At 38.7% G+C, this 25,339-nt stretch overlaps 1 protein-coding gene across 1 annotated transcript; it reads right to left on the bottom strand.

Annotated features, from left to right (window-relative positions):
- Window positions 1-2,589: 2,589 nt before the first annotated feature.
- On the bottom strand, window positions 2,590-22,463 carry HOATZ (HOATZ cilia and flagella associated protein; the record flags this gene model as incomplete). The annotated part of the gene is made up of 5 exons (XM_084249817.1): window positions 22,188-22,463; window positions 21,152-21,219; window positions 5,951-6,010; window positions 5,047-5,099; window positions 2,590-2,647 (listed from the first exon to the last, which is right to left on the bottom strand). Exons 1-5 carry the CDS (start codon window positions 22,408-22,410, stop codon window positions 2,590-2,592), a joined length of 462 nt encoding a protein of 153 aa, XP_084105943.1. The 5' UTR covers window positions 22,411-22,463.
- Window positions 22,464-25,339: the final 2,876 nt, after the last annotated feature.

Genomic DNA, 25,339 nt, shown 5'->3' with positions numbered 1-25,339 from the left:
AAAAATCTTTCTAACCCAGTCCTCAGTATGTGCTCCCTTGCCAAACTCCCACAATAATTGTGTTTAACATTTGCCTCTTTTGATAAACAAATGTTTTCAAATATATTCAATTAATAAGGTGTCCAAGAGGTACTAAGTAAGGAGGGGAAATCTGATTTTCTTGCTTTCCTTATATCTTGTTGGCTATGATGCTAGCAGAGGTTGCATGTGGGTGACGAACTTCTGGTTTTAGTTTAAGTTTGAGTCACTTGCAATTCTAGACAAATAGTCCTGAATACAGGTTGGAGTTTATTTCAGTGTCAGCTGATAATATGCGGAAGCTGCACCACTGCAGAAAACAGCAGCATTAGCAGGATGGGGATTGTCTTTTATGTCCAAATTAAAATATTTCATATCTATCACACATTCTTTCTAGAAATTCCTAATTATCAAAACTGTCAAAGAGAGAACTGCTATGGTGAAAAGTTGGAGTTGGCATATGATGTTCTGCTTCAAATCCCTAATGTCTGTGACTCTGGCAAGTTCCTTTGCCTAAGTTTCAGTGAACTCTTGGTAATCCTAAAAGTTACCCTCAGCGAATTGTGAAGGTTTTAGGAGGCAACTGTAAATGTGCAGAGAGCTGGGCATTTAATGTCAATTGGAAGAGATTTCTTTCCAATATTCCAATACTTCTTATAACTTAGATGTTATTATCTTGGCTCAAATAATTAAATTGTGTCCTGGTTCTCCCTTTGATACTCTTGCCATTGGTTCACAATGACTTTGTTAAGATATGGAATCAACCTCATGTGGTAGATTACTGTAATGAGAACCTCAATCCTTCCCCCTCGTTATACCCTTTACCATGTCCTTGTTCTCTTCTCTATCACTCTCTAAGAGGAACAGAGCTCAGATATCACACTGGATGATATCCGAAGAGGATGATGATGAGGAGTAGAGCTGCCTTAGCCAGTAAGAGTAGTGGGAGGCAGACCTGCTCCTGGTGCGATAGCCTGAAGCAAAGCTGTCTGACCCAACCTCAGACCAGCCAAGTCCCAGCTCACCTGGGAACAATGATAAGTACTTAGTATACATTTTGTTAAGTGGCATTGTTGCAGCGAAGCTAACTATTACACCTGGTAATGTGGAGTGGTATTACCAAGGCAAAGCTGGCTGCCAGAAAACTCACAGAGTAGAATTTTTCTTGGTAAAATTATCAATCCTTCGTTTGATAAGCTTAAACCCAATTTAAGAGACTAATATATTTATTCAGTGAGAAATATGATCACTAGGTAAATTGATGTTTGCCTTGGCCTGTTGAACACTCTCTTTCTCTGGGCAAGTGAGAATTTTCAGTCTGCATGGAATCAGAATGAAGGAAAATTTGAAAGTTTAGATCCCGCTGAGTTCATCTTCATAGTATAAATCTGTCTGGCATATAATACATCATCCTGACAGGGTAGCTTTTATTGATAGTGCTGAAATGAGATTGCCAATTTATAGCTTTCTAAGTTTCTTTTCTAAGCCTAACTTCCTTGTGTTCAAAACACTTCCCCCTCCCCATCAAAGAATGTGGCAGAAACTGTTAGCTGTCCACCAATATCTATTTTCCACTTATTTTTGTGATGAAGTCCCTAAATTTTAACTAGGCTCCCCATTTAAAGACTATTTCCCAGCTTTCCTTGAAGTTTGGTGTGTCCCTGTAAGTTCTGACAATGACTTCTCTTGGCACTGTGGAGTGCGAGTTACATCTTTTGGAGGTTACCTCCAGGAGTTCCTGGTGGAAGGCAAGAGCTGTGAGCACTGGAGCAGAGCCCTCAACCCTGCACAGGACTGCCAACTAGACAATGGGGAAGGAACAAATATTTCATTTTCTCTTCCCCAGTATGCTAAAGGGAATGGCCCTTGAAAGTGAGGGAGGTTGGCACTGGGAATATGTCCAGGCTACCATTTCATCACGCTTTCCTTATTGTATTTTTTTTAAAGATTTATTTATTTATGCATATAAGAGCTGGGGTACAGGTCAGAGATCTGGGGGGTGAGAGGATTCACCAGAGACAGAGTGGGGAACAGAACAGGCAGACCAACTGAAATACAGTGCTGAGGGGAGCAGTCAGTGGGTGAAGCAGGGGAGGTCTGCTTCTCCATGTGGTTTCTCCCTGGCTGACTGGGGATCAAACCCGCACTGCAGAGGCTGCAGATTGCTTCATAGTGTGGTGTTTAACCCCTTGCGCCACCAGGGAGTACATTTTTCCTTATTATTTTTACTGATGATCTACAAATTGGGGCACATAAAGTTCCTGTTTCTTGTTCATATGATTGTTACAATATACATCAAATTTAGTAATTCTGGAAATACCCTTCAAATGAAAAGTGAAATAGGAGTTTTTAAGATTTATTATGAGTATTTATAAGATTAGAGAGATTATTATTGTGTGATATCAAATGTGGTAGCATCAAATAAGTAAACAGACACAGTCAATAACTGGTAAACTTCCTAGAAGTCTATATATTTAACTTTTATTTCTTTATCTACTTTAACCAAGCAATCCCAGTGACCCTGATGTAAGAGATCTAAGTTGAAACATCCTTTATCATGTGTCAATAAAATTAATCCAAGGCTTTGACTGCTTCTTGATCTTCTTTATCTGATTCTGCTATCACTTTCCTGTTGGTGAGAACATGAATCAGTTCCGGTACACAGAACTCCATAGTTGTGAGCACAATATAGCATGAAAACAACTTTTGTAATTTTCCCTAGTAAAGATTCACTGTTTTGGATTCTCATTATACACTGAAGCTTGTCACCAAATGTAAACTTTGATGTGGGAGGAGTGGTCATTATGTTATGAAGGGAATGGGAGAAGACTTCTTCCAACCCTAAATATATTCTGTTACCCAAGAGTCAGGCTTGGAGAGTCCATCATTGGTAATTGATTTCTTTGGATTACCCATTATTCCTTGTAGTTGGCCTTCTTTTAAAATATTAATACTCCTGAGGTATAGAAACATATTGCTGTGAAAACCTTACCAAGAACCCACTTTTTAGATCTTTCTTTCTGACAGAAAGAAACCTGTATTATCCAAGAAGTGTATATATGAATGTGGGGGTGGTGGTGGTGGTAGTGGTTGGGGTAGACAGGACAGGTTAGAGAGAGGAAAAAGAAGGCAAAATTAAAGTGTTTTATAATTGTGTCTGATATATTTAAAATTTAAGGAGATGTTTATAAATCTATAGTATAAAAATCACTTTTTAAATTAGCTAATACTGATCTACCCAATAGTTTTGAACTAAAAATTTTTGTTACAAATATTTTCTGAATTTCCTTCATGTAGGTAGTAAGCTAGACACTGTGGAAGGTCCAGTTTCTCATGCAGCTTACAGTATAGGTATAGACAAATCGAGGTATGAACAGTTAAATAACAATTTAAGAACTGGATAATTATAAAATGTGGGCATGAAGTAGTTAGCACATGACTCATGGCCAAAAGAATGGTACAGGAGTTCGGAAAACCTAAATAAGGGACCAGGAAAAAGAAAACTATTATATAGAAAAAATCAAAATCAACCATAAACCAGAGACACACTAGGGGGGTGGGGGGTGGGGAGAGGAGAGATTGGGTCAAAATAAGGGGCAGTGCAATTTGTATGGGGAATATAACCAAGATGAAAATGCACACATTGTGCAAAAATGAAAAATGATGTAAAAAATGTGTGTGTATGTGTGTGTTTATATATATATATATATATATATATATATATATATATATAAAGAATGGTACAGACAGTAACTGTATAAAAAGCACAGAGAAAGAGAAAGATGTGGACAGTGGAATGGAATGAAATTCCAGACTTTGGAACAGGGGAGGGAGAATGCGTAAGTTGATATATAAAAGGAATTGAATAAACATGTAAGTAAATAAATTGAATGTAAATTTATTTACTTATAAATATTATAAACATGTATATAAATTGAATAAACATGTAAGTCATTAAGGGATTTATCTGATTGGGCTGTAAAATAATGTTTTACTCTTCGGGAGATCAACTCTTATACTGGTCAAGAGTAGCATTCCTGTAAAAACGGGCACAGAAATCTGAGGCACTCAGAGATATGTGTTGCTGCTGTTCTAGAACACTCTTCATCCACTATTTTAATCACTGACTCTTTGGATTGGACTAGTTTTGCTCCACTCTTAGAAGCTAAATCGAATCATCTGGCTAAAAAAGCAAGAAATTAGTTGTTGAGCATTGCATAGGCAATATAGCCAGGTGATGAAGTGATCTTTTTTTTCCCCCCAAGGTTTTTAAAATTACTATAGACATATTCATATTTTCTTTAAGGGATTACTTGGATAACATTAAAAGGAGTCAGCTTCCATACCAGTGAGTTAAGAATAGAAAGCTATTACTCTCTAAGTGTTCTTCCCTGAATGTATTATGCAAGTACACATATGTTAAATGAACGCTGAATTAGCGTCTTGGTGTTCACTCATAATATCATAATGGAAAAGGTTTTTTTTTTTTTAAATTAGAGGTTCTTTAATGATTAAATGGTAATAGCTGGTTTCCTTTAAAGTCTCCTGAATCATGTGCCTGGTACTTTAACATGTCAGGGACAAGGCTGTTAACCCATCACTGTAAGGCTCAATGTCTTGCCACCTGAACTTAGATTCAGCACTTTAGGGAAGCCATTGGTGGTCTCATAGCTGATGACCTAGGAGACCTGCTAATTTACTAAAGACGGTGAGCCAGGTGTGGATAAGGAGTGTGGGGCTGAGAGAATGCAATGGCAGGTGGGTGAGAAGGAAAGAAGACATGTGCAGAGATTTCAGGTCGATCTGCTTCCGTCTGCACCATCTTAGACTTGCACCTCACAGAGATATGCAAGTGGGCATGCAGTCTTACATGTAAAAAGAAGAAAGTTTACTCAAGGAACAAATTCTGGAATACAGTGGGTGGGTTTTTCGAAGTTTTAAGGGTGAGTGGCAAACTGGGCAGGGAAAAAGAAGTGCTTCTGTATGAGGGAACTAGAAAGGTGAGACTATTTTTGAGGATAGACTTACTTTACTTTGTGTACTTTGGCATTCGGTTTATAAGGAAGAGAAATCAGTTCTTTCTAAAACAAAACAAAACCAAAAGGGACAATTGTTTTACTACTTTCACTGATCAAAATTTACTTATGTGAAGAAACTCTAAGGTAAAATTATCACTGAGTTTATACCGGCCAGCTTCTTAGAGCTGGAGAATGTGGGGTCAAAAAAGTTCCAGATTAGGGAATTTGGTTTTACTCAGGAGAGTGCATGTTTGTACATCTGTAAGTTTAAACAGTATTGTTCTTGTTTTTGTTAAGTTTAAGTCTCTTCATTTAGCATTTGTTTTTGTGTGATCTAAGCAAGATTAATCATTGTAAAAAGCACTGAAGGAGTGCCTCCCTGGTGGCGCAGGTGGCTGAGCTCTGCACTGTGAAGCTGTCTGCAGCCTCTGCAGCGCAGGTTCGATCCCTGCCGGCTGGCGAGAATCCCACATGGCAAAGCAGACCTCTCCTGTCTTGCCCGCTGCTCCCCTCAGCGGTGTATTTCATCAGTCTGCTGTTCTGTTCCCCGCTCTGTCTCTGGTGAATCCTTTCACCCTCCCGCGCATCTGGCCTGTACCTACCCCAGTTCTTGTATAAAAATAAATAAATCTTTTTAAAAAAAGCACTGAAGGAGCTAATAGTTAATATTCTACATTTTAAAATAGGTGATCGCAAGTTCACTGATAATAACACCTCATTCCTACACCAGCAGAGCCTAACACTGTGGAGGTATCTTTGGTTCATAAAGGATTGCCAGGTTACCTGATATTTTTGCCCACCACTTCAATAGCGATAAAACTCTAGATGCAAGAGATCAATGAATTTAAGAGTAAAACCTCTGAGAATTTGGCATAGCTCCAGATATATTCGGATACCTCAATATCAAGTCTTACCAAGATCCTTTCTTCTCTTTGTTTTCTTAAGAGTTGGAGGATCTCATCTCTCCTCTTGGCCTGTGTAAGGGAAAAATAAGTAGGTGAATCTGTTGATGAAATAATAAATGCCTGGGGAGGGTAACATTTTCTGTTCCCATATTCCTTCCTGTATTCTTTGGCAAAATTTAAAAGAATAATTTTCCATGATAGAGTTGTACTTTTTATTTGTAACATAAGCCAGTTTTTCTTTTAGAGGAAGCTGATTTATAAAATAATATGATTTTGATCCTAAACAGAATTTTTTTCCCCTTCATAACTAACTTTTATTAAGACTTTCACTACATGAATGACATCAAAAATTTTCTATACATTATGTAATTGTTTTCTTGTAAGAACTCAGAAGTTTCACACTTTTCTTGCCCTGTTGTACATGTGAGGAAACCAAAGCTTACAAAGGTTAAATAACTTACCCAAGTAAGTGGCAGAGTTGGATTTTAGTCCAGCTCTATTTGACAACAAAGCCCAAGCTATTGACCATCACACAGAATCACCGCTGAATGGTGGCAAGAGACAATTTCGGCAAACTCAAATAGCATGCCGCAGCCTGTGTCCAAGGCAAGAGGCCTGTTCTTAGCAGTTTTGCATGTGGAACTGAATCTATTCCTTCTCTTCCTTTTCTTAGATACCAAGACATTCACACTCTCAGGTAAACTTTCCTAAGTGTAAAAACTTTAGTTCAGGCATGAAGACTGGAGAGTATATTAAAAGAAACTATATAGGTACCAATTTTTTTTTTCCTCCAGAATCCAGTTATGTATAGTTTTGTAGATAGCCAGAAAATCGTACTGGGGGTATTTGAGAACAAAAGAAAAAACTGAGTCTCTGACAAAGGAAGCTCATAACGTCAGATGGTCAAATAAAATGAAAGCAGCTCTGTTTAGATCAAGGCTAGAAGGAAGAAGTAACTGAGAATAGACATATATTTATCATGGCCAGGTAAAAATTCGAAGTCATTTACCCATCCATTCAAAATTTAGAGCACTGCACTCTTCCTAGGGCTGCTGGAGCAAAGTCCAGAAGCAACAGAACTTTATTGTGTCCAAAATCAAGGTGTTGGCAGAGTCATGCTCCCTCTGGAAACTGTAAGGGACTCCTTCCTTGCTTCTTCCCAGCGCTTGGTGATTTTCTGGCAATCTGGGCATTCCTTGACTTGCTGCTGGATAACTCCAGTCTCTCTTCGGTGGAACATGGCTTTCTCCTTGTGTATCTGTCTGTACATGGCTGTCATATAAGGACATCAGTCATATTGGATAGAGAAGTCTAGTGTTAACTTGCTTTAACTAATTTCATCCACAGTGCTTCTATAAGGTCATATTCTGAGATACTGGGGGTTGGAACATCAATGTGTCTTTTTTGGGTGGGGTGGGGACACATTTCAATCCATAAGGGGATACAACTATGGGACCTTATTGTGCTGAGCAAAACACAATTCCTGACTGCAAGGTGATTGCACATTTTGGAGAAAAAGACAAATACATTCTTTCAAATGTGCTATGATGGGGTTAATTGAGGGTGCGATTAGAGAACCAAAAAGGGAGCCTTAATTCAGATTAGGGAGTGTATGTATTTGTATATGACATGGCAGGGGAGTCTCAGAAGTCCCAAAGGAGGTGATTTCTGAGCTCCAACCTGCCAGTAGTCACCAAATAACAATAGAAACAGGATAGGGAAGAAGGCTGTTAAGGAGGAGGAAACAGTGTGCAAAGCCCTAGAGGCTGCTGCATTCCTGAGAAATCCTCAGGATGGTTCTTCGTTCCTGCTGCCTGTGAGAGAAGCTGTAAACCTCAGCCAGGCCCCACTGAGACACTTGGGTGGAGGCACTTGTGCTGGGCAGGAGTGATCAGCTGACAGGCACACTGGTCATCATGGCTTTGCGTCATTCTCAGCTTAAATGAATGAATCTTTAATGAGCCAGCGAGGTTTTAATTTCATTTTTTTTGAGGCAAAAATTTCTACTTTCTACTTGAATTTTTGGGTATAATATCAGTTACTGAAAAAAATACAGGGTATTTTAAAAAGCTAAGTTGTTTCACAGCTGTTAACTTGGTATGGATGGAATAAAATAATGTCCATAGATAATTACCAGAGATATACAATGTTAGTTCCTTTCCAACTTTTCTATTACACACGCACTCAACTGGAATTAATTGCTCCCATACTGTGATTACATTACACTTTATACCTTTATTATGGTATTGATCTTACTTTCTCTGTTTTATTTCATAGTTGCTGCTATGTCTCTTTTAGAGTCTTACTCATCTTTTTATCCTTTCTTAGAGATTAGCAGTGCTTTGTATAAACTTAATGAATTTTTGTTGAATTGAGTTGACTCATGATGTATGAATGAAATAGTTACAGGAATACCAAATTATTAACCTAAGCAAAAAAAAAAAAAGTTTTAGAAAGTGCTATTAACAGTGGTAAGCTTAAAATGGTAAGTTTAGTTCTTAAAATTCTCCACGAACATAGCTACAAGAGTATTTTCTATGTAACTATTAGGGGCCATAGACAAATTATATTGCTTAATGCTTCTAATATAAAAACAGACATGTATTTAGTTACAAGAGTCTAAGATAATAGTTGGATATATATATGTTTTCTTCTGATTTCTGTTTTTTTTTTATTATTTTGAATTTTAGTACCTAGTCAGTTTTATAATATAACATAATGTACCAGAAACAAAGCTTTCAAATTAATTTGATTTCTGCTTCCTGAACATGTTTCCGGGAATAAATAACAAAACTTCTGTAAGCAATTGTGTCATCAGAACAAAAACTTTGCCAACTACTCTAAGAAATCTCTGTCAGGATAACTAAATAAATTTAGCAGCAAGAGAAAGCCCTTATAGTTTACCTTATTAATGATTAATAAATAATTAACAAATAAATAATAAATTACTAATATGGGAAAATAATTTACTAGTTAATTTCATAACAATGAAAAGAATTCTTATTTCTAATCATAGTGTTTAGTTGTGTTCATGAATGGAATTTGATAAAGCATTTAACAGTCTTAGTTCTATATGGGGGTCAGAATTTGTAATTTTAATATTGGATATTTTCTTATATTTACACATTTTATTTATATTACTTATATTTACATCTTGCTCTTTAAGGATAAATTGTGGAATAAATATGGATTCCAGGAAATTAGTATTAAATAGCTTAGTTCTCTATTTTTGGCTTTTCAGAGCCAAACGGCTGTGGCAACAGAGATTAGCAGAGTCAAATATGTTTGGGTTTGAATCCCGATTCTTCTGCACTTAATAGCAGCAGCTCCTTCCTCCTTTTCTCCTCTGATGCGGTCATCACTAATCAAATGTTAAAAGTTCATGATCTGGGGTAAATCAAAGATCCGCTTCTCTGAGGCTTAGACTCCTTCAATAAGGATGGTTGTTGGAGCTAATAAAAAATATTTCACGTGACAGATGGCATATGTGGATATTTAATAAATGGTAGCTAGTGGGTGATTTAAGGGTGATAGAAAAAATTTTCCTTCAATGTTTTCAAAACATGGATGAATGGGAAAAGGATGATTAGGATAGATTGCTTATCATCTATGTACAAGCAGGGAGGGTTTCTGATGATTCAACTTCTGATGTATGGTTGAGTTGGTGAATGTAGTTGGAAGGAAGAAAAGAGAAACAAGGAGGAAAATTAAGATAGAATTTGTTCATAATTATTCATTGCAAATTCCTCTGTCCACTTATATATCAGACCATTTTCTTTTCTATAACTTATTATTTATGGACAGTATTCATTTTGAAAATAATTAACTAGGATTAACCATGGTAAAGAAAAGAAATATAGTCTCTGCTAACACAGAGAACATGTACACTTTGATGGAAAATATGTTATGGGGATATGCACGGGGGAGTGAACCTATACTGAGATCAGCTTTGTTCAAAGTTAATTTACTTATTTTATGGCAACATAAATAGCATTTTGCAAAATGTGGTTAAAGGGTAGAGAATTATGATAGTGGTATTTATAAACTAATACACTTTTTAATATCTTATTTAACATAAATTAAATATTTATGATGGGCTGTTTGAGTACAGTTAGCCATAAGGGGGAATTACATCCCAAATTAGAATATTACCTAATTACAACCAAGTTTCTATGGTTTAACAGAAGTGGAGAACATTATCTGATTTTTTTTTACCCATGGGGACTCCAGTATTTAATTTTTAACTTTATGGTAATGATTGAGAGTTAACTGTCTACTAGGAGCACTGGGGAGTTTTCATTCTTATCCAATACCATCTTAATCCTTAGTAAATTCCATTTCTCATCTTTGTTACAAATGCAGTATTGAGGAAAATGAGAATTATTCATTTAAGGTAAACCTATATATCAATCAAAAGTCACACAATTGGGCTTAGTCCTAAAAGGCAGTATATAACTCTTATTGATTTTGATAACAGAATGCTTCAATTATGAATTTATACTATGAATTTACTACCATTCCCTGTGCCTATTAATTGAAATGTGCTATATAGATTCTATAATTTCACTATGGCAAATTTACATCCACTATAATAATAAGATACAGACCTGTTGGGTCCAAATGATCTGCTCTGCACGTTAAAAGATAACCTGAATGATCAGTGAAAAGCCTTTCTTCAGCACTAATTTGATTTTAGAAGGCAGACCTGACTGAGTGATCTATGGGAGTGGATGGAAGATGTGAGAAGATTATTAATCTGGGGGAGGGAGAATGCTGACTTGCAGGAAAAAGATGCATATCTAAGCACCTTTTTGTAGCTCCTGGAAATTGCTTGCTACTGGCTCAAGTCCCAGCTCTGACATATATAATTTTCATTTAAAAAATATCAGCTTACTAAAATGAGAAAAATATCAGTGACTAGATTAGAGAATCGAGAAAATCAATACAATTTGTCTTCAATGTAGATTTCAACAAAATATAAATGTATCTGTTGTGAAGAAAAAATAGGCATTTGCTTATTTCTGTTACACACTTTTCTTAGGGCAGATTTGCTTATTTCTGTTACACACTTTTCTTAGGGCAGTTGCATATATTTAAACAGAAAATAAAAATAATTACCCTAATAGCACAGCTCTTGTTTTAAAACATTCACATAAATGCATGAAAGTAAAAGTGATTTTAATAACTGCTTTAATACGCACTTATGGTTGAAAAGCAATGAGATTTGAATTTGAATGTTGAGGAAAATATGAGCATAAAACATCGTTTTATTTATTTTGGGGAGGGATTAAGTTTATATATTTATTTTTAATTAAAGTAACATTTTTTAATTGAAATGACATTATTATATAAGTTTTAGGTGTTTATATTGACCATTACATTTTAAAATCCAATAAAGAGACCTCCCTGGTGGCACAAGGGTTTAAGTGTCAGCACTATGAAGCTATCAGCAGCTACTGCAGCACGAGTTCAATCCCTGGCCAGGGAGGTGATCCACATGGTGCAGCAGACCTCTCCTGTCTCGCAAGCTGCACCCTTCAGCAGTGTATGTCAATAAATCCTCCTGTTCTGCTCCCCACTCTGTCTCTGGTGAATGCTCTCACCCCCACAACTCTGGCCTGTGCCCTAGCTCTTGTATGCATAAATAAATCTTAAAAAAACAAAATCCAATAAAGTATAGATAAATTAATGATACTTCTATTATGTCGGAATTATATACTACAGATGATTTGGTCTTCAATAATTATCAAGACTTGTCTTTAGCAAACAAATAATTACTGGGTCTTTGCAGTCATTTCTTTTTTTAGAAGATTTATTTATGCATATAAGAACTGGGGTATAAACCAGAGGTGCAGGGGGTGAGAGGATTCACCAGAGACAGAGTAGGGAGCAGGACAGAGGCCAGAGGTGCAGGGGGTAAGAGGATTCACCAGAGACAGAGTAGGGAGAAGGACAGGTAGATCAACTGAGATGCACCGCTGAGGGGAGCAGCAGGTGAGACAGGAGATGTCTGCTGTGCCATGTGGGTCAGCTCCCTGACTGGGAATTGAACTCCTGCTTCAGTGACTAGTAATAGCTTGACAGAGCTGAGACTAACTCCTGTGCCACCAGAGAGGCCCTCTCCAGTTTTCTGTTGATGGTTAGAGATATGATGAATGGGCCAACAGACCTGATCTCAAGTTTCCTGAGCTACCTATTAGGATTTAAAAAGGCAGGGTGTAGGAAAGATGAACCTGCTCCTTTGAATCATACACAGTGCTGTAAATCAGTGTTACTTCAATAATATAAATACGTAATTTTTAAATTAAAAAAAAGTTCTGGCTGCCATGTAGAGAACAGATTGGGAGTGTGAGTAGTGACTAGTGAATAGTGCTACTCCTCTTTTAAGCCTTCCTATTCCTAGGTTCCAGGCAGAGCTAATGCTTTCTCTTATGTGTTCCTACCAAAATTTAGAAGAGCTGATAGGAGGATCTAGGTTAATTTTGTTCACTGCTGTGTCTCCTAAAACAGTGCCCAACACTGTAGGTGACTAATAAATGTCAAAAATGAAAAAAATAAATATAAAGGAGCGGACTAGGGATTCACCATGAAAAAGAGTCCAATCTCATCCCTAGTCCATACTTATAACTAAATATTTAATCCATTTGGAATTTATTTTTTTATATGGAGTTAGAATGATCCAACTTCATTCCTTTGTGTGGTTTTCCAATATTCCCTGCACCATTTATTAAAAAGACTCCGATGAATAGTTATAGCTGCTTTATCAGACATTAGGTGCTGGTATGTATGTGGATTTATTTCTAGGCCTTTGATTCTGTTCCATTGATGCATGTCTTTATTTTTGTGCCAACACCATAATGTTTTTGTTACTGTTTTATGGTAAACTTTAAAGTCAAATAACATGATACTTATATTTCTCTCCTTTTTTCCTCAGGATTGCTTTTGCAATTTGAGGTCTTTTGTGGTTCCATACAAATTTCAATTTTTTTTGTTCAACTTATTTGAAAAATAATGCTGGAATTTTGATGGGAATTGCATTTAATTTACTATTTTAGGCAGAATAGTCATTTTAATTGATTATGCTCATCCATGAGTATGAGATATCCTTCTATCTACTTGTTTTGCTATCTGATTCCTTTGCTAACATCTTGTAGTTATTTATATAGATCTTTAACCTCCTTAGGCAGAAGTATTTAATTATTTTTGAAGTAATTATAGATGGTGTTATTTTCTTGATTTCTTTTGTATATTAAAAAGTTATGGGTTTTGTATGTGCATTTTGTAACCTGCCACTTTTTTTGCTTTTGTCTATTGTTCCTAATAATTTTTTGGTGGAGTCTTTTGGATTTTTTATGTATAATATATTGTCTGTGAATAGTGATAGTTTCACTTCTTTTCCCATTTGGATTCCACTTATTTCCTGTGTTTGTCTGATAGCTCTGGTCAAAACCTCTAAGCTAAACAGAAATGGTAACAATGTGCATCCTTGTCTTATTCCTGATATTATGGCGAAAGCTTTCATTTTTTTCACCATTAAATATAATACTGGTTGTTGGTTTGTGATATATAGCCTTTATTATATTGAGGTAGGTTCCTTCTAGTCCCATCTTTTTTCAGGGTTTTTAACACAAATGAATGATGACTCTTATCAAATACTTTCATTGAATCTATTGGTACTATCATAAAGCTTTCAACTTTATTTTTGTTGCTATGATGTATTAAATTGATTTGAATATGTTAAACTACATTGCATCCATTTACAGGTGATTATTGAGAAATAGGACCCATTGCCATTTTGTTATTTGTTGTCTGTCTTGGCTTTTTATTTTTTGAGGTCTTCCTTTTATGTTTTCTTTAGATTTCTGTTCTGTTGTCTTATGTATTCTGTTGATTTTTGTTTGAAGGTTCTGTTGAGGTTAGTACATGATGGACTATTTGTGTGACCTGTTAGACAGTCTGGTCTCTGAGCCATTCTGATGGGCCACACTGTTACTCTCCTCTTCCATGTTGAATGAAATAAGTGCCTATACTTAGATATTCATTTTTCTGTTGCTTTATTAATACCCTATTTATTACTTCTTTCATGTGGGCGTGGTGTTGATAAATTCTTTTAGTTTATGCTTTACAGTGAAGCTCCTTACTCTTCCATCTTGAATGTTAATCTTGTAGGAAAAGGAATTCTAGACTAGAAGTCTTTTTCTTCAGGTACTTTATCTCTTGCCAATCCCTTTGTGCTTTCATTGTTTCTTCTGAAAAGCCCACTGACAGTCTGATTGGTGTTCCCTTGCTGGTTACCCTTTTTTCTCTTAATATTTTTTAGTATTCTTTATCATTGCCTTTCAACTGCTTTATTGTAATGTCCCTTAGTGTGTATCTGTGTGGTATTATTTTATTGGGAATTCTTTGGGCCCCTTGGATTATGACATCTGGCTCATGTCCCAGATTGAGAAATGGTTTTCAGCAATCATTTCATTAAATAAATTTTCTATGCCTTTCTCTTTTACTGGGAGACAATGATATGGTTGTCATTTCTCTTTAGATTATCCCAAAGGGCTCTTACACTATTTTCAGATTTTAATTCTTTTTTCTCTATATTGTTCTGTTTGTTTGTTTTCTGACATTGTACTTTTGGACTCATTTACTCCATTGCTTGCATTTGTCTGCCGTGGAGCTCATCAATTTTATTTTTTAATTCAGTTACAGTATTTCTTAGATCCATTACTTCTCATTGTAATTGTCTCATATTTTCTCAGTCTTCATTCTGTTTTTATTTTATATCCTCCATTTTTTTTGGCCCCAGCATTTGTAGTGTATTCTTCTGTTTCTTCATTTGAGTTTTTATAGTTTGTAATAGGAATAGACTTTCAGACTGTTACCTGTGCAGCTGTTGAAGTAATTGGAGAACTGGTATTGGCAAGTGGCAGTAGGTAAAAAAGAATCGTGTGGTAGGGCACCAAAGGATCCTTTTCAGTGAATGTCAGGATTCAAGCTTCCTAGTGTGGTGTAGATGCCAGAGTTTGTGGGTGGGGTCCACCCCTTCCTCTAGGCTGGCTCCTTGGTCTAAGCCTAGCATCAGCTTCCATCCCTGGGCTAATTTTGAGCCCTCAGTAGGCATGAATTGTAGTTGATATGGGGTCACAGATTGGGAGCTGTTCTCTTTTCCAGAACAGAGCCTTATCCTGGGGTGTTTTCACCTATTATTAATATTCCTTTCCCCAAGTATTCAAGTGTTCATTTGTTGTTTTGAGTTGAGCCATGGAAGTGAGTGTGGCAGACGTTTTGAATATCCCAGCCTAGGCTTCAAATAATAGCTTCTCTGAAGAGACATAGGCCCACATCCTCCCCCACTTCAGGCTCCAGCTGTTCTGTGTTGAGAACCTCAGACTCAAGCCAGTAATCCTCACACTGCTCCTCCTCCCTCCCCTTATCTCCCCCACCTCATCCTGGGTGCCAACTATGTATCCCCTCCCATCTAGTGCAGTGCCAAGTCTCAAGAGTCCCTAATATTGGTGTATGCTCCTGAATCAGCTACTGGTGGTTTCCCCCCAGTGGACATCCTGTGCATTGTACTGCTCTAGTATCGCTGTGAACACTGTTCACTTAAAGTTTTCCTCCCCCTTTCTGCTGAGTTGCTCCTAGTGTGTGCTGTGGTCCTCTGTTTTTCTCTCAGGAGCATTTTGGCATTGTTCTGCTGCAGCTGAGGGAGGAGGCAAGCCTGGTGTCTTCACTCTGCTACCATCTTGCTAGGCTTCTGAATTATCTATGTGGTTCCACATCTCTTTCCTTTCCCCAATTATGTTTTCATATATTACCAAAGAAGATTAAGAGGGAAGCCTCATCTGTCAACAGAATATATTTCACAAAACTGAATAATGTTTGAAAACAAAGTGGTACTATACATGACATAAAAGAGTAATTCATATTTATATAATCTTTTAATTATTGTTTGATACCAAAATATTTGCTTGTTACTATGACACAGAGTCTGTTTTTTTTTTTTTAAATAATTCTTCCACTTGGCTTATTTGACAAATTAGAAACAACAAGCATTTAAATCTCTAAGTATCTTTTGTTGGTGAAGGAGAAACTCCCATTTCCTAATGGTATTGTATGGAGGAAGAGGAACTTTCTTAATGTTGTATTAGGGAAAGATAGCAAAACTAAAGCAAAGCCAGATAACACTTCTGGAGAACGTTTGGATTTGTCTGATCATTTTGATAGCAGAGGATTTTCTTTCATCTGAACTCTCTGGCAATGACTCTAAGGAATTCCCTACACTGTTGGTTTGGCTTTCCAAAACTGACTTGTAACGATTCTGAATATGCCTCTTATGGCCTACAAGGTGTAGGAAGGCTTTCCACTTTCATGATTCAGTGTCTGAAAATATACCTTTGTGAATCTAAGTTTCTTAGATTCTTCTTTTTCCAATACTGTTCCCCTCATAGCATGACTTGATTCTGGCTCATGGGATACGATTTAGCACATTCAGCAAACTCATTTTTGAGATTTGCACTGTGGTCAATGGGTGTGATAAACCAGCCCATTCGCTGTAAAGATATTAGAGGGATGAATGTTCTGCAGATTGGATATTTTGCTTGTTAAAACTTTTAGTTTAGTTCATTTTATAACTTTGATCCCAGATGGACATTTACAAGTATACCATTTATATATATGCCTTAAAACACTAATCTAATATCTTCCTTCTCCCAGCAAATGAATTATTTATAATTCTTTTCATAAGGCAATAATCAGCCAAAGAGCTTTCTTAAAGGTGGCAAAACCAAAAAGCAAATTAGTTTTACTATTTCAAAGAATTAGCTGACTATTCATTTATTATAATGTTTTCAGGCTACTTTAGAACTCTCAAAGGAAGAATAATGGTTCAGTGTAGTGCTATAAGTTTTCTTTTATGGACAGAGAAAGCCATTTAATCTTGACACACTCAATTGTTTTTGATTTTCTGCCATGGATATCCATCACAAAACTAGTACTTGTGATTAATAGCATTTTGTTCACTAACCAAAAGCATTTATAAAGTGTACCTAGAAAACATTACAAAATAGAGGATAACATTAAAGTTTAATAAAAGTTTAACAACTGAAAAATCAATATCAATTGGGGAGAAAGAGCTACAAATGTACTTTTAGGAGAGATAGAAAATAAATTTTAAATTTTAGATTTGCATTTTTTCCCCATTTTAACATGAAAGCTATACCAGGAATTTCCTTATTAATGTATATGTTCAAAGAATTTTTAAAGATTCTCTTAGATTAATTAGATCATTGTAAGTGTTTTCTTATTTAAAAAGACCCCTATCAACCCATTACTTTCTGCCATCAAGCTAAAAATTTTAGAATGTGGGTAACAGCAATGCATACAGAGTACTATAGATTTAGAAAAATAGTGAATCCAAAAATAGATTGTGTTTTTGTAATTACAGTCACATATCATCCCATTTATAGACCTGATAAGATCAAAGCAAAACTGAAAAAGAGGGGTGATGTGCTAAAATGGCCCTAAAGCAGGCTTGCAAACAAATTAGCTCTTGGGAACATTCTTGCAAAAATTATCAGCCTAGAAAAAATTGCCATATAGGCATATGTGAAAAGGCTAAACAAAATGGAAATATTGCTGTATATACAGCCTATATCTATTCATTAATTCAATTTTGCACTTATTTATTCAGGCAGCAAATATTTACTGAGTTTCAGTAACACATTTCAGTAACACGGGAAGACTAGCAAATTTGGGTTAAGCAAATAAAAAGAACCTCTGTCCTTAAAGAGGAAAAGAGAATTAACATTTGTTGAAGGAAAACTCTATGTATGGCCGGCACTTTATGTACCTTATATCAACTCTGTGCAGAGGACATTTTTTTTTTTTTTTTAATGATTCCTCCTTTATATCTGAGGAAGCTGAGTCTCACAGGCTTAAATAGGTCATGCAAATAGTAAGTGGCATCATTAGACTTCTAAACCCACCTGGTCTCCAAAAGTCCACTAGCCTATGGTGCCAGTAATCTAGCAGGAAAGGCAGAAACAGACACAATTATCCATAATACAGATCAGAGACTGTGATAAATACTGTGAGGGAGGTCATTGGGAGCATCAGGAAGAGAGCTGTCCAGCCTGCAGTCTCCAGTTTTTCTCTGGGAAGGCTTCACAGAGAAGCTGGCATTTGAGGTTGCTTTTAAGGGTAACTTTGTAGCAACATGAAAATCTGTTGCAGATTGAAGAAACAATTTATAGTTCCACAGGGCTGGAAACACTGTTTCTCATTGTTCAGGCTTGTATTCATACAGTTTTGAATTTTAGAATACCTGGCAGCATGCCTGAACAATGCTGTGGCCAGAGATCATCACAATACAATGAGTCTCATGGGCTTTGGAGTTAGGATACAGACTTTGAATCTAGGCTCTACTGCTTATTGATTGTGGAATCTTTGGAAAATTAAGCCTTGTTTGATTAAATGGGGATAATCATATGAAGGTATTCTAAAGAGGATATGTCTTGATACCTGTAAACTGCTTAGCTTAGTGTCATGCAAGGACTAAATTAGCTGTTATGAATACACCACAATAATATCTGAGGATAGCTATAAGAGCACTGTTTCTGCTGGGTTCTCTTGGTTGCCTTTTTTTCTTTTTAAATATGTGTTTATTTATTTATACATACAAGAGCTGGGGTACAGGCCAGAGATGTGGGGGGTGAGAGGATTCACCAGAGACAGAGCGGGGAGCAGAACAGGTAGACTGACTGAAATACACAGCTGAGGGGAGCAGTGGGTGAGCAGGAGAGGTCTGCTTTGCCATGTGGGTTGCTCCCTGGCAGCTGGGGATCGAACTTGTGCTGCAGAGGATTGCTTCACAGTGTGGTGCTTAACCCCTTGTGCCACCAGGGAGGCCCTCTCTTGGTTGCCTTTTAACTATGACACTATTTGACTAGAACTTCATTGTGCAGTACCAAGCTCCCCTATATATTCATGAGGCCCAGTTTCAGTAACATTTTCTTTCCTGCTGACTTGCTCCTTTGTTAGTTTTCTAGATATTAGAATAATCTTTGTTATTGCATTGCAGGTTCCCCTTGAACTTAATGTATAATTAAGATACCACAGAATTGTGTGTGGGTTTAGATTTCGCAAAAATATATTTTATCCATTGACCACTTTGGTAGTAGCAAATATGGGAAAAGGTGGATGGTGTGCTCTAGTCTAATGGTTGAGAACCAAAGATATGGAGTAGAATACACTGGGGATGGGGCAGGGCTGCAGGTGATAAGGGAGAGTGGTAGGAAGTTAGGTTATGGTCAGATTGGAAAGGAACTTGAACGCCATACTGAAGGGTATGGTCTTGACCCTGCAAAAATGGAAACCATGGGAAAGTGAAAGTAGGTGTATGGACTGAATTGTGTCCTCTAAAATTCCCATGTTGAAGCCCCCAGTGTGACTGTATTTGGAGGTAGGACCTTTAGGAGTTAATTAAGGATAAACAAGGTCATAAAGAAGGGGTCATCTTCTATAGGACTGGTGTCGATTTAGGAGGAAGAGGCACTAGAGAGCTCTCCCTCTGCCACGTGAGGATGCAGTGAGATGACAGCTGTTCACAAGCCAGGAAGGGAGGCTTTATCAGAAACCAACCTCATGGTAGCATGATCTTGGACTTCTAGCCTCTATGAGAAAATACATTTCTGTTGCTTGAGCCTCCCAGTCTGTGGTATTTTGTTATGACATCCCTAGCAGACTAATAAAGGATAGTATAATCGGATTTGGGTTTTTGGAAGAGATCCTGCAGCGTGGAGGGCGTTTTACATATTCGTTGGCATTTCTGTAGGTTCTTCCAAAATCAGCTCCTTTGGGAAGATTTTTTGATTCCTTAAATTTAATTCTAATGTCTTTCCATAGGTTCCCATAGTATTGTCTACATGCATCTATCATGATTTCATGTGACAATATATATATTTATATAAATCTTGACTTTGATGGCTTCCTCCAACAGATTGTAAGCTCCTTGTGAACAAGGACCACATTTTATCTGCATTCCCATTATTTAGTGTGGTACTTGGCACAAATCAGGTTCTCCATACATATCCTATCTGTGGAATTAAGTGATTAATATGTTAATAGAAAGCCTGAGAAAAGGAAACCAGTTCTAAAGCTCCTACTATAATAGTCCATTAGCAGAGCATCTACCTGTAACTCATCTTGTCTTATTGTTTGACAAAAGATGATGAAAATTGACAAAGTTTGCTTTTACTTTTTACCTTTTATGTTTAATCCCTTCCTAAAATGAAATTAAATGAAACAAACTCCTTGAAGAAGCAACTTTTAATGATTTTTACCACACTGAAAATTAGACTCCCTCCGGCCATTAAGTGCTGGTATAAACATATAGTGTTTAATATCCTAAAAACAGAAGAAAATGCTGACTAACTGTTTCTAATTACCTAATTTGTTTGGAGGAAATCACCAACAGTCCACAAAATGAATTACTGTGCTCAGCAAACTCAAATGCATTGTTGTGTAATTTATGTAGAATTCCCGATAAGAGTTTCAGAGTTTGCCAATATGTCCAATAATTTAGGACATTAGGCCAAAACAAATCCTCTGCCTTTGCTTTTATTGTATAGGAAGACTTACAGGAATGGAATTTATCCATTAACCAAACAAACTTGTTTCTATAAATCACTCTATTAATTGGTGAGTTAAAGGCTGTGCCTGCATCATGAGACACAAACAAGGAATATCGCCAAAAAGAGACATGTTCTGTTGATTTGACACCACTGATGTGTTTAACCTCAACTTTTAGTCAGAATGGTTTTAGATAACAGACCATTCCTCAGATCATTTAATCTTGGGCTATTAAGATAGTCAAACCCATTGGATTTTTCCTGTTCTTACAATGTTTCTCTTGTTAGAGCACTGTATTTGGTTTGGGATCTTTCTGGATGGGAAGTGGGTGAGTCCATCTTTCTCCATTTCCTTTGAATTTTGTTGTTCCTCTATATGCTTCTGCTTTCTCAGAGAATGAGAAGAGCCAAACTTTAAAAGAATTTCTTAATCTTCAGTTAGAATTCTCAGAGTTTCCAGTTGCTCAAGCTGACACACAAGAATATATGTGTGTGTATGTACATGTATATGTATTTTAAAAATAATAATTGGGGTTATTTAGAAAATTTAGTGAAAATCAGATGACATTCTGAAATACTGGCCTACCTTCTGGAGATATTTTTCTTTTTCCTCAGATTCCTGAATCTTTAGGATTTCAGCATTGAATTTACTCTCTAAAGGAAATAAGACAATTTGAAATAATTATATCATGTTTTACAGTAATTTGATATAAAATTGGATAAAGTCAGAAAGCAATACATAAATTAGTAGGAAGGCAAACATATATGTACTGTCTTGAAACTTCATAATTCAGATTCATAAATAGAGACAATGAAGTAACTATGTCTGCAAGAACTTCTACTCACTTTAGAAGGTGAGTGAGCCTGAGCCTCTAAAGATAACATATTTGTATGGTCAGAAATTCTAATTTCTTGATTGCTATTCAATGTGTTATAGGAATTAGGGCACTTTCCTCTAGATAAATAGGGCAGGGTATGGATATGCAATTCAGAAAGTTATGCCAAAGTGTAAAGTTGCATACTTACATTTAATACCTATTTTCTGAAGACCCTGGGAATCAGGATGTTGAAAGGCTTAAAAATTGGTACTCACCATCTTTCGTAAGGATAAATGACTTCATGTAAATATTCTCTAAAAAATACAAAAGGGAAGTAAAGAAATCATTGGAAAAACCACAGCATTTAAAGTATTTTCTATAACAATACAAATTGCTTAATAACAGTTTTCATATCTTGGGTCTTACTAGTTCTTACAGGTCAGGGAACTTAGCTCCTAATGCTGAGGCTGGCTTTCTCCACTGTTTCTTTTTAACTGTTATGTCAACTACCAACCTTAATATCCTTTCAGCCAACATATAACACTTCATGAATACTTTACGCTGTTTAAACAAATAGATGTCATAACCTAGTGGCTATTTTTAGATGTAACCAATACCCACTGATCCTTGTCAGGGGGCAGTGTTGCTGAGGCTTAAAGAACTACTATATAGGGTTTAAGATGCTTGAAATGAGAGGTTCCTATTTTAGAATTAGGTTCGGCAGTTCCTCTGGGGAGGGACTCTGCTATCTTCCAGGTCATTTGTGGTGGAGAGAGAAATCTTCCATAGGAGGCAGCTACTCACCAGGCGAAATCCTCTTTGAGGACCCCGCCACTGGCAGACGCTGAGAGCTACCCCTGGACAAAACCAGTTGAGATTCGTTGGGCGGATACATGGATGCCGCCACCCAAAACTGCTTGGCCAAGTTGGTGTCCTCATCCGAAGAGCCAGCGAACACCAGTAATCCCTGAGGGCAAATTTCATCGGCGTCTTTTTGGTTAAGACCTTGGCTCGGACTTGATTCCATGGCAACTCAGGAGGCTTCTCCAGACTCTCCTCTCCGGCCAGCCCCGCCCCTTGGAGAACCGCCAAGGTAGCAACCACCGACGGAAGCGCTTCAGTTTCTTCCGCAGGTGTTAAGGTGCAGCGTGCGGTTGTAGGGTTGTAGGACTTCAGACTTCGGGGGGACCAGTCCAAGCCTTGGAGTCGAGATAAGATCAAAATATAAACTTTGCAACGTGTTCAGTCCTGATGGAGTCGGTGGCAGGGAGCCCTAGCTATTCTTTAGTGTTCTCCCCTGGTCCCCACCGATTTCTTTCCCCAGGCCCCCAGATATCTAAATAAAAATTTTAATTCCTTAGCCTCACTGCCCCAACCCGCCCACTCCCATACTACGTTGCCTAGCTCAGTCCACCATACATGGAACTTCTGGAACTGCATAGTTGGAGAAATCAACGGGGCAGCTAACATCCTAGCCTATGGGAAACACAGGCCTGCTGGGGGGGGGGGCATAGGTACCCGCGCTATAGTTTTATACACTACTCCCCTCTCCCCCCCAATCTTTTAGAGCAAATCTTACAAATAAGCTGGGTTTAGATGGTACCTGTATTTACGAGGCAGTCCCTGGTCTGCCTACACTGCAACAGCTCTGATTATTTAAAAGATAAGTTTCCCATGAGTGAACTCAGTTCCTTCAGAAAAAATTATAATACAGCTTGTTAATGTAGCCTTATAAGAATATAGCAAGTGGGTGCGTGAAAAGCTTCCCATGGAGGTTTTGCTAATCTAGGAACAATTCAACCATTTCAGGGACCAGAAAGATGGAATTACTGTGGCGGGAATTGAAACGGACATCCTAAAGCTATCTTCCGAAAGGAACACACGGCAATAAGCACAATGTATGTCCTGTGGCACTTTATTTTCTCAAAATATTAACAATACAGTCTCACAGAAAGATAGCTCAAAATTGACCATCACAGATCTGTACATCATCATATATCACGGAAGGGAAAAAAACATCATTTGCCCCAATAGACGTTAAATTTTAGGGGCTAAGACCCAGAAGGATTATTGAAAAGTTACAAAAGTCTTCGCCTTACAAATGTATATATTTGCTAAAATAACTGATCTCTTGGCTGAGTTGTTGATAAATAAGCAGTGGGTGGCATTCGCTATTCAAATGCCCCTTCCACTCCCCCCAACACTTTGATGGAAACATGAAGCTCATTTGGATGAATCCCCAAATCTTTTTACCTGGCCGTGTGGTTAGTGATTGGTACTGTTAGCAATCAGCTAACTACACTGCCTAGTAACCAGACTCACAGGAGAAGGGCCTTTCTCTCAGCACAAACTGCAGTCTCAAGCTGGTGCCCCATAAACAGTGAGGGCAGGTGACCTCAGGTGGTGGGTTGGTGCATACCCTACTAAATAATGAAACACTGGCAAAAGGAATCACAGCATTCTTCAGTCAGCGCTCCTTAGCGGGCTCCTCCCAGCAATTTACACGTCTAGGTTACAGTGAAAACCATTAAGCGCCACAGATTTCAGTCTCCATACATGTGAGTGTACCCTCTTGCTCCCCCCGCCCCCCGCCCCGGAGAGAGGGAGCTAACAGTCTATAGAGAGGGAGCTAACAGCCCATCTAGCAGCAGCAGCGGGAGCTAACAGTCCATCTAGCAGCAGCAGCTGCTGCTGTTTCCAGGGTTTCACTCGCACTTGGACGACGAGCAGCCAGAGCTCTGGCGTCCCCGGACAGATGCTGACCCAGCAAATTTCGGGGCGCGCTTTTCTCCCCCCAAACGCTTGCGGTCGGCCGTTTGCCGCCAGGGGTGGCGTCTTCCCGGGCGGGGCGACGGGTGATGCTGTGCCTTGTTTTGATGGCAGTGGAGTTAGTGATTGCAAGCAGCAGAGTACAATCAGCTAATTACACTGCCTACAAACCGAGCACCGGGCGCCGGCGGGCTGCAGCGATCCGACGGTCCGCAGCGCCGACGCGGGGTTCCTCTACCCCACATTTCACTCCAGGCGACGCCGGACGGTGCTGTGCAAGAAGCTCAGGGCGAGGGTCCCTGGAGGACGTCCCGGGATCCATCGGGCAACCCCCCTCGCCCCGGCCCGCGGGCTGCACGGCCCCCACCTCGCCGGGTCCTGACCGGTCGTCTACACTCGGTGTGGCACGGCCAGGGGGCGGCGCTCCGGAGGGGGCCTGCACCCTAGGGCCGCACCCTCCCCCCATTTAGGCGACTTCCAGATGCGCTCAGCCGGCTGGCTTTACCTTGGCCACCGAGACCCTGAACCCACCCTACCCTGCCCCGTGCGCCCAGCACCTTTCAGGGCGCAGCCCATTAAGTTCCTTTCTCCGGCTTGACGCCCAACCCCTTGCTCCCGACCCGGCCCAGCAACTTCTTTTCAGTTCCCAGCCCAAACCCTGGAGCCGGCTTTCAACCGCGTGCGCCCCGCAGCGCAGCTCCGAGTGACCGTGGCCCTGGCAGGCCAACCGCCCTTGGAACCGCGCGGGCAGAGGGGGCGGGGCGGGGCGGGCACGAGATGGGGAGGGGTGGGGGAGGGGCGGGGGGTGCGGGGGGAGCCGGTGAGAAGGGGCAGAACGCGGGCCCCACTAGGAAAGAGGTCCAGGAGACCAGGCACGGATTCTTGAGAAGTTTCTCTTCCTGATGGAGCAGGAGGGACAAATAGCTGCTTCCCTCCGCCCTCCCCAAGAAACCCCACAAACCCACCCAGTTTTCATGCCCATCTTTATCAGGGAAAACAATTTGCCAGGACCAAAAAATGCTAGGCTTGAGTTTTTCAACTGGTGACAGTCCTAAGTAGCCTGGGGCTTGGGTCCCATTCTGCACCCTTTGGTTACCCTTGAGCTCCCCTTATACTCTTGGGAAGAGCCAAGAGGCTACATCTCCATTGACTACATCTTCCTGGTCATGGGGGGGCCCAGCCAGCTA

Source organism: Talpa europaea (assembly GCF_964194135.1).
Source record: "Talpa europaea genome assembly, chromosome: 12".
NCBI classification, from domain to species: domain Eukaryota; kingdom Metazoa; phylum Chordata; class Mammalia; order Eulipotyphla; family Talpidae; genus Talpa; species Talpa europaea.
Note: the sequence above shows the minus strand (reverse complement) of the source record. Positions and strands in the feature narration are given on the sequence as shown.